Source organism: Ochotona curzoniae, unplaced genomic scaffold (assembly GCF_017591425.1).
Source record: "Ochotona curzoniae isolate NIBS_2020 unplaced genomic scaffold, NIBS_Ocur_1.0 scaffold_3890, whole genome shotgun sequence".
In the NCBI taxonomy this organism is placed as follows: Eukaryota; Metazoa; Chordata; class Mammalia; order Lagomorpha; family Ochotonidae; genus Ochotona; species Ochotona curzoniae.
Window position 1 is genome coordinate 14112698 of NW_024467115.1, and position 13031 is coordinate 14125728.

The 13031-nt window shown below is 39.9% G+C and overlaps 1 protein-coding gene across 1 annotated transcript in view; it reads right to left on the bottom strand.

The window, feature by feature from the left end:
• Window positions 1–752: 752 nt before the first annotated feature.
• The window catches only part of LOC121146167 (MFS-type transporter SLC18B1-like), a 30986-nt gene continuing 18707 nt past the window's right edge, over window positions 753–13031 (bottom strand). The window contains exons 7-12 of the mRNA XM_040965486.1: window positions 5538–5629; window positions 4756–4851; window positions 3146–3220; window positions 2083–2176; window positions 1937–1986; window positions 753–1351 (exon numbers count right to left, since the gene is read on the bottom strand). Coding sequence (XP_040821420.1) covers window positions 1264–1351; window positions 1937–1986; window positions 2083–2176; window positions 3146–3220; window positions 4756–4851; window positions 5538–5629 — 495 coding nt within the window. The 3' untranslated portion in view covers window positions 753–1263. The remainder of the gene's footprint in view (window positions 1352–1936; window positions 1987–2082; window positions 2177–3145; window positions 3221–4755; window positions 4852–5537; window positions 5630–13031) is intronic.

Consider the following 13031-nt stretch of genomic DNA (forward strand, 5'->3'; position numbering starts at 1 on the left):
CTTGGAGGATGGAAGCAAAACCAAATGGTACAGCTGAAAGAGACTCTAACAAAAACCAACAGTTATGCCAAGGAGTGGGCGCACTTCTTCAAAAACATGCCCACGGAACAAAAAGCCTAAGTGCTGTTATTCTTGCGCCTTTTGCACAAAATGTTTTAGGCAAACTGAAGGTCAAGAAATGCCATAGAAGGGAGCTGTGCTGTGGCAGTGTATTAGGCCGCACTCTGCAGTGCCAGCATCCCACGTAAACATTAGTTGGAGTCCCACTACTCCACTTTCCATCCAGCTCCATGCAAATGGGCCTGAGAAAGTACCAGAAGATGTTCCAAGCACTTTGGTTCCAGCACCGACACAGGAGATTGGATAAAGTGGCTTCAGGCCGACTTAGCCCTGGACATTGCGGCCATTTGGGGTGTGAACCAATAGATGAAAGCTCTGTCTAACTCTCTCTCTGGGTCAATCTGCCTTTCAAATAAATATACAAATAAATCTCAAAAAAAAGGGCTAAAAAATGCTACAGAAGTGGAAATTTTTCCTTTTGGATAAATTAAAAAATAATCTCAGGACCCAAAGAAAGCATCTTTCCAATTTTGTAGTAATTACTCTATTTTGAGGTATCTTTTTAGGAGGTGACTTAAAAAATTTCAGGGATATGAGATTAAAAGATACCTTTATTTTAAGCTAAAATATGTTTGAAATCTATGCATAGGAGAGAGGTCTTTACTTATTTTAAAAACTGTGTTATGAAAAAAAGCATGCATGGATTTCAAAATTTGTTGGTACCAAAAAGCTTTTAATACCATTTCTCAAAAATAAATGTGAAGTTGCCCTGTGTATTTCGAGTGTATCAATTCATTTCAGTTGTTGGTCACTAAAAAAAAAAAAAAACATGTTCAGAATCAGCACTTAGAATAAAAAGCAAGGAAATGCAACGGGATGAGTAAAATAGTCAAGCCTAAGTGTGGTTACTCAGAAAAGGCAAACTTTGCCTGATTTTCCAACTATCACGCTCGTCCTTAAGATTTCAAATGCGCCTGCCAGCAGGCCAGCTTTTCAAGACAACAGTCATGGAGCCGAACATGGGATCATCAAAGCACACTAGCATTTCTGGACTGCTGGCATGAGATCCGTGGAGTCTGTGCAGACACAAAAATAGTAAGAAAACTTTCAGCAGCCAGGTTCAAGGCCAGGAGAATCCCTCTCTCAGTAGCCAGGTTCTAGGCTGGCTTCAGGTTCAAGGCCAGGGGATCTCCCACTCCTGCATCACTCCAGAACAGTGCAAGGGCGGATTTCCTTGGGCAGCAGAGCAGTTCCTTCCCACTCTGTGCCCTGGATGTTTTGGAGTATAGATCTATGTTAAGGAAAAGAAAAGGAAAATGTTGGTATTTCTTATTTTCAATGACAACACAGAACAAAACAAGCTCAGCATCTCTTTCCGGCTGTCTCCTTGAAACATCTGCCAAACAAACAGCCTGAGTTCCCTGATAAAGGAATGAATGTAAGATGGTATTCATGTGGTATTCCACAATATGATAAAAAAAAAAGAATGGATGTAAAATGGTATTCCATGTGGAATTCCACACTATGGTGTTGTGGTGTGTCAGGCAAATCTATCACCTGCAAGGCAGCATTTCATGTAAGCACTGCTTTGAATACCAGCAGCTCCACTTCCGATTTAGCCCTGTGCCAAAGGCCTGGGAAACAGGTACTAGGCTCCCTGCTGTCCACATAGGACACCAGGAAGAACCTGGGGAGTAACCAGTGGATGGGAGGTTGATATCGCTTTCTCCCTCTCCCCAGCTGCCAACCTTAAATCAATCCATCCATCAATCAATCAATCCATCAATCAATAAAATCTTTTCAAAAAATGGGTATTTCTGTTCCACTGCTGTAAGCTAACTATTAAAAAACAGGAAAGCTCATAAGCTGACCATACCTTCTTCTCCTTGAGTACTCCAGCAGATAAAACAAGCCCATGGCCAATCCCTTCAACACAAGTAAAGACACTGGTTAATGTGACATGTCCAAGTCACATTTCTCCACAAATACAACGCACATGAAAGCAGAAGACCAGATACTCACACATATCAGAGCCCACAGGCCTTGTATTGCTGCTGCCCATTCAAAACCAATTTTCTCATATAGAAATCCACCAACTGTTGGTCCGATAAAAGCACTGACAGTGGAAAGAAGAAAGAGTGTTTCATAATACCAAATTGTGATTGCTTTCTAAAAACTGTGTGATTCCTCAATAATAGATCTTCCTTTAATTAGAACTATAAAATTAAAGGAAGAAATTCCTGGGTATATCATGAATATAAGAAAAACGAATTCTACCTGATAATGAAGTTCAAAATTCATAAACAATTCTAAGGTTATAACAGCTGCTGATAGGTTGACAGATTATATCAAAGCAAAGAAAGATGACACATGTCCAGAAGGCTCTTTACACTCTTCTGCAGTCAGTATCTGTCTGTAACATACTCAGTCTGATGCATACCTAAGGACTGAATACTGTATTGCTAGCACACACTTATTCTTATATAATAGTAGGTTAAAATGAATGAATGCATCTTTAAAATGAGACATGTTTCTGCTAAAGTCAACTACAGATATCACTTAAATAAGAAAGGTATGTGAGATGATTTGGATGAGATTCAGTGCTTGATTTTGACGTTAGAGGGTCTGGATCAGAACTCCATTCAGACTGGCAGTTAAGATTCAGGTTAAAACACTTATGTCCATGCCAGAGTACCTGGGTTCCATACCTGGCTCCGGTTCCCAACCCCAGCTTCCTGCCAGTGCACAGCCTGGGAAGCAGCACATGATGGATAAACTCGACGGGCTCCTCCCATAACTGGATTGAAGTCCTGGCCCAGTCCAGGCCAGTCCTGGCTATTGCGGCCATGGTGGGCATTTTGAGAGGGAACCAGAGGATGAGAGCTCTCTTTCTTCATCTATATCTCATTCTGCCTCTCAAATAAATTTAAAAATAAGAGAACTATGCTTGTACTCAGGAAGAACTAATTGGTCTTTGCGAAAGTCCTGTCTCATCTAACCTCTCAGTAGTTTAGTCCCCTGCAGGATGGAGATGGTATTTTGCATCTTGCACATATGAATGAAACTCAGTGGAATGCCTACTCACCCAAGTGACCACGCTGCACCTAAGAAACCAGATACAAGTCCTAGTGTGCTTAATCCCTCTTTAAATCCATTTTCACTGCAAAGAGAGACATGATTGTATCCATTATTAAAAGGAAAACCCTCATGAAGAAAAAATTGTGTAACAGATAAATTAAGGTAAACCAGGAACAATGTGGCAAGATATTCCACTTTTAAGATAAAAGCTACTTAATTCAAAGAAATGTTCAAAGCTAGATTTTTCTCCACAGCTTTTCTTTTTTTTTCCCCCCATGGCTTTTCAAAATTGATTCTACTATGTATATGAGGACACATAGAAAACTTGCAACTGGAATTAAAATCTAAGTTGATTTAGGTGCAAAACTTTTTAAACGTGATCTTAGCCAAAAGGCCAAGAAGTGATTACAAAACTTTTTAAAGTCCAAATTTAGCTTTTTTATAATAAACACCTTCGATGAACTTTTGAAAACCTTATCATATAAGATACATTAAAAATCCTCGCTCAATTAAATGGGACTAGATTTTCTTTTCATAGTGTTATTACTATTTTCCATGATACTGTTTTGTAGCTATAGCGATTTTCCCCTCCATTTCCGCTTCCTCCCTCTCCATTTCTCCCCTTACCGTTTCCCCCCATGTTATTACAATAGAATAGTCCTTCAGCAATAGTCACATGTACAAATCTCTGCTATTTAAGTGTAACATGGCATTGCCTATATAAGCAACGGTTAAAAAAAAAATAGTATCACATTGTCAAGGTGTATTGATTGGGAAAACTCCTTTTATTCGGGAGTAGAGATGCATATGACAATGTATGGCACTGGATTTTCTACCCTTGTCTATTCCTACAATGCCATGATGCATGAAAATGTAAACTTGCAACTGTTACTAAAGGACTAAAGTACTGTATTAATACGGGGGAAATGATGGGGGGGGGGACATGGAAAGGAAGAAAGGTGAAGGAAAGAAGGAATTTCTACACCTACAAAACTATATCATAAAAAATAATTAAAAGTTCAAAACAAAATCATGACCCATAATTTTGAGATGAAGATCAGAACCATGCAGAATTTTGAGAAAACACAGGCTTCTCCTTTTTCCTAAAGTTAAAACATAAATTCAGAAATCTGAAAATGTTCATTACAGGTTCAATGAGAATTGCTGAATTGAACCAGCAGGGTCATAATTTTCTGGTCATTCACCATCACATCTATTGAACAAGAGAACGATGGGCAAATGACAGAGGCTGGTCATCCCTCGTTCATGTAAGACCCCATGCGTAAGACAGGAATAAGGCTGAAACAATTTTGTTTCATTTTAGCTTTTCAAAATCACCCATTGACTGAAGCAGAAACCAAAGTCAAACATCCACCCTCACCGTTTTCATCTATTAATCTATTAATACTGCCCTGTGTTATTATTTTATCACTATATTATTATTATTATTGTTGTTGTTGTTATTATTTATATTACCATACTGTGTGTTATAATACCATTATATCCAATATTGGGGAGAAAAATATTCAACATCCTACAAAACCAAGGAATTCAAGAAAGCCTGTGGCGTTCATTGCTATTCCTAGTATAATGCTTCAAACAATGGAAGTAACTTACTGAACACTACTGAGAACATCTGGGAAAGTTGGAACAATACTCATGCCAGCAGAAATGCCATTCACCATCAACACAAGGACCAGCAACCAGAGCTGGCTGCAAGACAATTTGGGGGATTAAAAAAAGTCAGTATTTTAAGAAACAAGAAACTTAATGCTAAGGACGTCAACACCTCAGGAAAATGAGTGTCACAAAAGTTAGAGTCACATCTTATCCCACTTCATTCAGTAATTTACCCTTCACTTTTGGGGGAGGAAAAACGCTTCATCTTGACATCTACATCATGGTTCTCATGTATCCCATGTGTAGAGCCAACTCGCCTTCTTCTCATCATATAAAATTCATTGAAAAATTGTGAAAAGGTCAACATGAGCGTTGTTTATTTGGTTATTTTGCTTTGAAATTCAATGCAGTACAAAATGGTGTGGAATAGGCAGAGTACGGGAATAGACAAGTAACTAAGGTGCCTTCCACATCCGACATTGTGTTCACGGAAGTTACCTGATTTGCCCAAGTTCACATCACCAGCAAATAGCAGAGCCAAAATTCAAATCTACATCAGCAGGACTCTGAAATGTCTCTCTTTCCACAGTGTGCCTTATCAGAGAGAACTGGGGAAGATCTGAGAGGTCGTTTTATTTGAGCTAATAAATGACATGAAGCAGGCTGCAATGTGCAGCTACTGCAAGCTCTAAGGGGGTTACAGAAACACAACATGATTTAGCTCCTCCTCCTCAAAGACTGAGGAAGAAGAAAAGAAAAACAGAGAAGAAAACAATTACCTTTTAATCTGCAGGACTGGGGCAGGGCCTAAGAGGATGAAGCAGCCTGCGGTGATGATGTTTCCAAAAACCAGAAGCCATTTCCTTAGATGCTGGTAAAAACAGAGAGGGGAAAAGGCCCTCGCTCATCCGACAATATAAAGAAGCATTGGATAACAGAAGTCATGGTATCCAAACACTCAGATACAATGAGGAAAACTTAACTTCACAGTGAAGAGAAAACTGTAGATGACAAACTCAAAAGCAAAGACAACATACCTAACTATAAAGAGTGAGTAAAGATAGGAGTTCCTTAGAAACGGAGTATAGTGCAAACTTTACACATGGTAAACTATTCCAGATACAACAATGTCTAAAACCAGTCACCACAAGGGACCCATTAAGTATTTAAAATACCTTAAAAAGACACTTTAAAAAAATTAACTGCTGTAGACTGTTTCCACTTCCTCAGCAAATATTCATACATTAAATCCCAACATCGAGCATGGCAGTGTTTGGAGATGAATCTTTGCAGAGGAGGTGTCAGGGCTCCTCTCGGGAGCAGGATGAGTGCCTTTAGGAAAAAAAGCCCAGAAACTTCCCTTGCTCTTCTATCAAGTGAACTATGGGGAAGGACAGCTGCGGGCCAGAAGATGAGCCCTCACTGTCAAGGAATCTGTGAGTGCTTCGATCTTAGACTGTCCAACCTCAGGGCTGCAGGAAACACACTTCTGTTGCTGAGCCTCTCTGTTCCTGTTACAGATGTCTGAACACATGGAAGCACTATTCAATGAAAGCATCCCTTATGCTGGGGTTGTATAGAGCTGTAATATTTGCTCAACTAAGGCCCTATGTAATTTCCAGGGGATTTAGGTTTTGATAAATATTTAGGCAATAAAAGTATATGTCTATCTAATCAACAAAAGAAATGCCAAAAAAAAAAGAAGCACAACAGTATAGACGTTTGAGATTTAGATATCAATAGCATAATTCCACATGCTAATCAGCCGTGTAGAATCGTTAGCTCTCCAAAGAGGGTGTTTTCTACGGGACAGTTGGACCCTGCTAGGAATGCCTTGGTGACACCAGCATACACAACGTGTGGGTGCCCAGTGCCCTGGCAATCAGAGGGGCTGGGTGGAGTGCGCCTTAATCTATCACAATGGTGGGGGCACCAGGGAAAAGAATTTCCAACAGAGGATGTAGAGAAAAACAGTATTGGGGGTGGGGGCAGAGGCCTTAATGGGCAGTGGTCCCGATGCCCATAGCTAGAGCCCCTGGCAATTGATACATACTCCCCCACAGGCCTGAGGGGCACTGGGGTCCTTCCAAATCTGCCCAGATTAGACACAGAGTCATGAAGCTACAAAGTGCTGCTACTATGCCCTACCCCTGAAGATGCACACGGGATGACACCATAGCCAACAGACCTTAAAGAAACCCAGCTACAGAGGGTTATATACATCCAGGGGTTAACAAATCTACCCTACCCTCGCCAAACGTCCTCAGTGGAACTCAGAGAAATTCTCTTTTGTATGCAAACAAAATAACAGTAGTAGATTCACACCTACTCCACAATACTGCACTGTGGATAAACAAATCAGAATAAATTCCCCAAATCAACAAGAAACAATAACACAATGGGAAGAGGTATCAGAAAAAGTAATGATCTAGACGAAAGAGGCAGCACCCCACCAAAAAAAGACCAAAAGCCAACATCTATTTCAGAGTTGTGAGATGAAGACATTGAAGTTCTACCAGACAAGGAATTTTAAAAAATAGTGATAAAATTTGTCAGAGACAATAAGAAGACTGGGAAGACTGCGAAGACTGCAAGGAATTCAAGAACCACATAGTCACAGCAATACAAGTCAAAAGCAAAATCCTTGACTTAGAGCACAAAGTTGAGAGTCTAACCAAAAGAATAAATACAGCAGAAGAGAGGATCTCTGAAACTAAAGACACGCAGAATGAAGGTACCCAGCTCATTAAACAGCTGGAATCATACCACGTACTCTCTCAGACCACCATGGAATGAAACTGGAAATAAACAATTCAAAATGCCCCAGGAAATATAGAAACTCTTGGAGGTTGAACAATATGCTATTAAACGAACAATGGGTCAGGGAAGAAATTAAAGATGAGATCAAAAAATTTATGGAAACCAATGAAAACTTGAATACAACATTCCAAAGCTTGTGGGACACCATCAGAGCAGTGCAACGGGATAAGTTCATTGCAATTGGAGCTCATGTCAAGGTCCAAGAAAGGCACCAAATACAGGAATTAAGCACACACCTCCAGAAATTGGAAAAGCAGCAGCAGAAGGGTCCCACACACAATAGGAAACAAGAAATCATCAAAACAAAGGAGGAGATAAACCAAACAGAAATAAAAAAAAATCTGTACACAAAATCAACAAACCAAAAAGCAGGGTTTTTGAGAAGATAAACAAAATAGACACCCCACTGACCCGATTGACAAAGAAAAAACAAGAGAAAGCGAGAATTAACAGCATTAAAGATGAAAACGGCAACATAACAAGAGACACTGCAATCAGTAAGATAATAATTAGAAATTACTACAAAAAATTGTATTCCAACAAATCAGAAGACCATCAAGAAATGGAAAAGTTCTTAGATTCCCACCACCTACTAAATCTTAGCCCAGAGGCACCCAAAGACCTGAACAAACATATAACCAAAGCAGAGATTGAATCAGTGATTAAAGATCTCCCAACAAAGAAAAGCCCAGGCCCATACGGCTTCACTACAGAATTCTACAAAACATTCCGAACAGAACTAACCCCAATCCTCCACAAACTCTTCAAAACAATAGAAAAGGAAGCAACCTTTGCAAGCTCATTCTATGAAACCACATCACCTTAATCCCAAAACCAGATAGAGAACCATCAGAAAAGGAAAACTACAGACCTATCTCTCTGATGAACATTGATGCTAAGATTCTCAACAAAATCCTAGCCAATAGAATTAAAAAAAAAAAAATCAGGCAAATCATTCATCCGGATCAAGTAAGATTCATCCCTGGAACGCAGGGATGGTTCAACATTTGGAAATCCATAAATGTAATACACTACATCCAAAAACTGAAAAACAAGAATCACATGATAGTATCAATAGATGCAGAAAAAGCTTTCGACAAAATCCAACACCACTTCATGCTAAAAACCCTAACATAATCAAAGCAATATATGAAAAATGCAACACCAGCATCATACTGAATGGAGAAAAACTGGAACCATTCCCACTGAGATCTGGAGCAAGTCAAGGATGTTCACTATCTCCACTGCTATTCAACATAGTCCTAGAGGTCCTCACTGACACCATAAGATAAGAAAAAGAAATCAAAGGAATCCATATGGGAAATAAAGAAGTCCAGCTCTCACTATACGCAGATGACATGATCCTTTACATAGAAGATCCAAGAGACTCAATACAGAGACTGTTAGAACTTATACGAGAGTTTGGTAAAGTGGCAGGGTACAAAATAAATGAACAAAAATGAACAGCCATAAGTATGCAAACACCCCAAGATGGAAAAAGATCTAACTAGCAAGGTACCATTCAAAATTACAGACAAAGTATGAAGTATCTAGGAATAAATCTAACCAAAAATATAAGAGACCTCTATGAAGAAAATTACAAAACACTTAAAAAAGGAATGGAGAATGACCTCAAAAGATGGAGAAATATGTCATGTTCCTGGATGGGTAAAATCAATATCATTAAAATGTCCATACTACTTTAGGGTTCGGGGAGGGGTGAGGGGAATCCCAGTCCCCATAACACTGTGTCACATAATGCAATGCAATTAATAAAATAAATTTAAAAAAATAAAATGAAATATAACTAATACACAAAATTACAAATTAAAAAAAAATGTCCATACTACCAAAAGCAATATATACATTCAACTCAATCCCAATCAGATTGCCCAAAACATTCCTTATGGAACTGGAAACAATGATTCAAAAGTTCATCTGAAACACAAAAAAAACATGAATAGCTAGTACCATCCTGAAGAACAGGAAGTTAGAAGGGGGAATTACAGTTCTGGAACTCTGGGCATACTATAGGGCAGTGGTTATCAAAACAGCCTGGTACTGGCACAAAGATAGAGAGGAAGATCAGTGGAGCAGAATAGAAACAACAGAAGGAAACCCACACAGATACAGCCAAATAATCTTTGACCAAAAAAAAAAAAAAAGACAATCCAGGCAAATGGGAAGGTCTCTTCAAAAAATGCTGTTGGGACAACTGGTTGATAGCCTGCAGAAACAAGAAGACAGACCCACATCTTTCAGCCACCAAAAGCAACAGCAATCAAGACCAAGATAAACAAATGGGACTTCATCAAACTAAGAAGCTTCTGTACAGCAAGGGAAACAACCAAAAAAGTAAAAAAGCAACCCACAGAATGGGAGAAGATATTTGCGCACTACATAGGTGATAGGGGGCTAATCTCCAGAATATACAAAGAACTCCAAAAAACCAAAACACCAAAACAAACAAGCCACTCAAGAAATGGGCATGGGAAATGGGAAGATATTTCACAAAGGAACATACCCAAATGGCAAACAAACACATACAAAAAAACACCAACAACACTTGTTAGCGAGGATGTGGGGAAAAGGGAACCCTACTCCACTGCTGGTGGGGCTGCAGGTTGGTACAGCCTCTATGAAAATCAGTATGGAGAACACTCAAACAACTCAAAATCTGCATACCATATGATCCAGCAATAGCACTCCTAGAAATATATCCAAAACACCTGTTACACAAGAAGCCAACATGCACCCCTATGTTCATAGCAGCACAATCAGTAATTGCAAAAACATGGAAGCAACCAAAATGCCCATCAGCAGAAGACTGGATAAGAAAGCTATGGTTCATTTACTCCAAGGAATACGACTCAGCTATTAAAAAAAATAAAATGCAGTTCTTTGTGGCCAAATAGGCCCAACTAGAAACCATAATGCTAAGAGAAATGAGCCAATCCCAAAAGGTTGGGTACCACATGTTTGCCTTAATTTAAGATGAAATGATGTCAATATGAAAAATAGTACCTGTAAAATATATTATCTCAACCTCAAACAGCCAATCTCACATGCCATAAGATATTGTGAAGTAACCAATGAACCAACAATCAATGTGAGTCAGACTGCTTATGATCTACATCAAAATATTTTAAAACCTAATATACTTTTAATACCCTATGTTATTCCATAATGGGGCGGGAGAGCAGAGAAATCTTCCATCTCCCTAGAATATGTGAGGAAGATGTGAAGAATAACCTATTAGGATCATAACTGGTCTCATAGACAACAGATTCAAATCAGCATTAGAAAATAGTAAAACTGCAAAGGCATATGGGGGAAATCAAGAGTGATCCTGACAACCTCTTAACAGGAGGTCATATGCAAAGAGCAGGGGGGGGGACCCCAGAGTGGAGCGGGTGGACAGGAGGAGGCTTGCATCCCAACCCTGAAGACTCCCAGATCCTCACCAAGGACTATCGGTATGAACACCAAGGACTACATCCCAGCTGCCAAAGAGAACACGGGGAATTGGAGTGCCTTCAGAGGCCGAGAACTCTGAGGTCACCCATCCCCATCTGGATCTCCCATATGGGCTGCAAGAAGTCCAAATCCTTCCTCACAAGATCCAAGGATATCGGAAAGACAACCAGGAACCCTGAGCAGTCTGCAGAAACAAAAGAACAGTAAGCTTCCTTCAGGATTAGAGAGGGGAGCTTTCTATGGTCCTTGCTTGGCTCCAACTTTGGGTCCCCACCTTCTCTTGCAAAGACCATCAGGATCACTCCAGAAACCCCTCAAAACAAACAAACAAAAATACTGGAATAGATAGAGAACAACAAGGAAAGCTTAGAATCAGACAGAAAATGGTCAGCAGGGATGCACTTACACTTAACAAGGTGAGACACAAACATTAGTTACTCCTCACTGGGGTACTGAAGATTTCTCTGCACACCCCTCCTAAAACTGTTCTACACCTAAACTGTTGACATATGTTTTGTTAGTTATAAGCTAGTTTAGACTATTTGAAAAACAGCCAGGTTCAGCAAAATTATGCTTCAGCGCTATAAACTGCTAAATACTATAATGAAAATAGACATGAGACAGCTGAACAGTAATCTATAGCAATTTTAAGGTGTATAGAATCTGGTTCTATATAAACTAATAATTGAAATGTCAATGAAGAAGTCACACGATGTGGTTCAGACCTTGCATTTTTTTTGACATATTGGTTACTCAACCATGTCAATTAATTCCATAATGTTATAAATTGTTACTGATATAATGTCGGGGCTTTTAATTGATTGAGATGATACTTTGCCGGCCCTATCTTCAGACCAGAGATGGTCTCCCAAAAAGCCGTTGAACTTATCTGGATAATAAGATGCTGGACTTTATGCTTGGTATATGCTTGCAATGAAAGAATCTTAACTGAACTTGACCTGTCGTAATGCAATAATGTGCAGAGATCCACCATGGGGGGGGGACAGTTTGGGGAGCGGTGGGTGGAATTCGAGTACCTATGAAACTATGTCACATAATGCAATGTAATTAATAAATTATAAAAAAGAAAGAGGGGGTCTTCTGTCAGGAAGGCTGTAGAACAATGAATATATACACACAAAATCCATTCACTCTCACAGAAAACCAAAACTATCTCTTCCTAGAGCAGAATCCATTTGATCAAGTCACATAATAATCTTAGGAATTCTGCCCTAATGCTTAGCATGAATCCTCCCCTTCCCCACTATTATTATTATTATTGTTGTTGTTGTTAAAGATGTAATTTTTTTTTTTTGGAAAAGCAAATATACAAAGGGAAAGATCTTCCATTCGTTGATTCACTCCCTAAGCACCCACAACAGCCAGAGCTGACTTGATCCAAAGCCAGGAGCCTCTTCAGGGTCTCCTACCTGGATGCAGGGTCCCAAGGCTTTGGGTCATTCTTGACTGATTTCCCAGGCCACAGGTAGGGAGCTGGATGGGAAGCAGGGCCCACAGACACGAATCAGCACCCATATGGGATCCTAGAGCATTTAAGGCAAGGATTTAAGGTGCTAGGCTACCATGCCTGGCCCTACAATTTTCTTTTTTTAATTTTAATAAAAGAACATTTTCCCTCAGAAAATCTAACTCAATAGCTTTAGAAAAGATTCTTTTAGGGCCTGGCACAATGGCTCAGTGGCTAAATCCACACCTTGCACAAATTGGGATCCCACATGGGAGCTGGTTTATGTCCCAGATACTCCAATGCCCCACCAGGTCCCTGGTTGCCGCCTAGGAAAGCAGCAGAGGACAGCCGAAAGCATTGGAACCCTGCACCCTGTAGGAGATCTGGAAGAAGCTCCTGGCTCCTGGCTTTAGATCGGCTCAGCTCTGGCCATTGCGGCCACTTGGGGAGTGAACCAGTGGACCCGGCACAGTGGCGCAATGGTTAAGGTCCTCGCCTTGCACGCCCA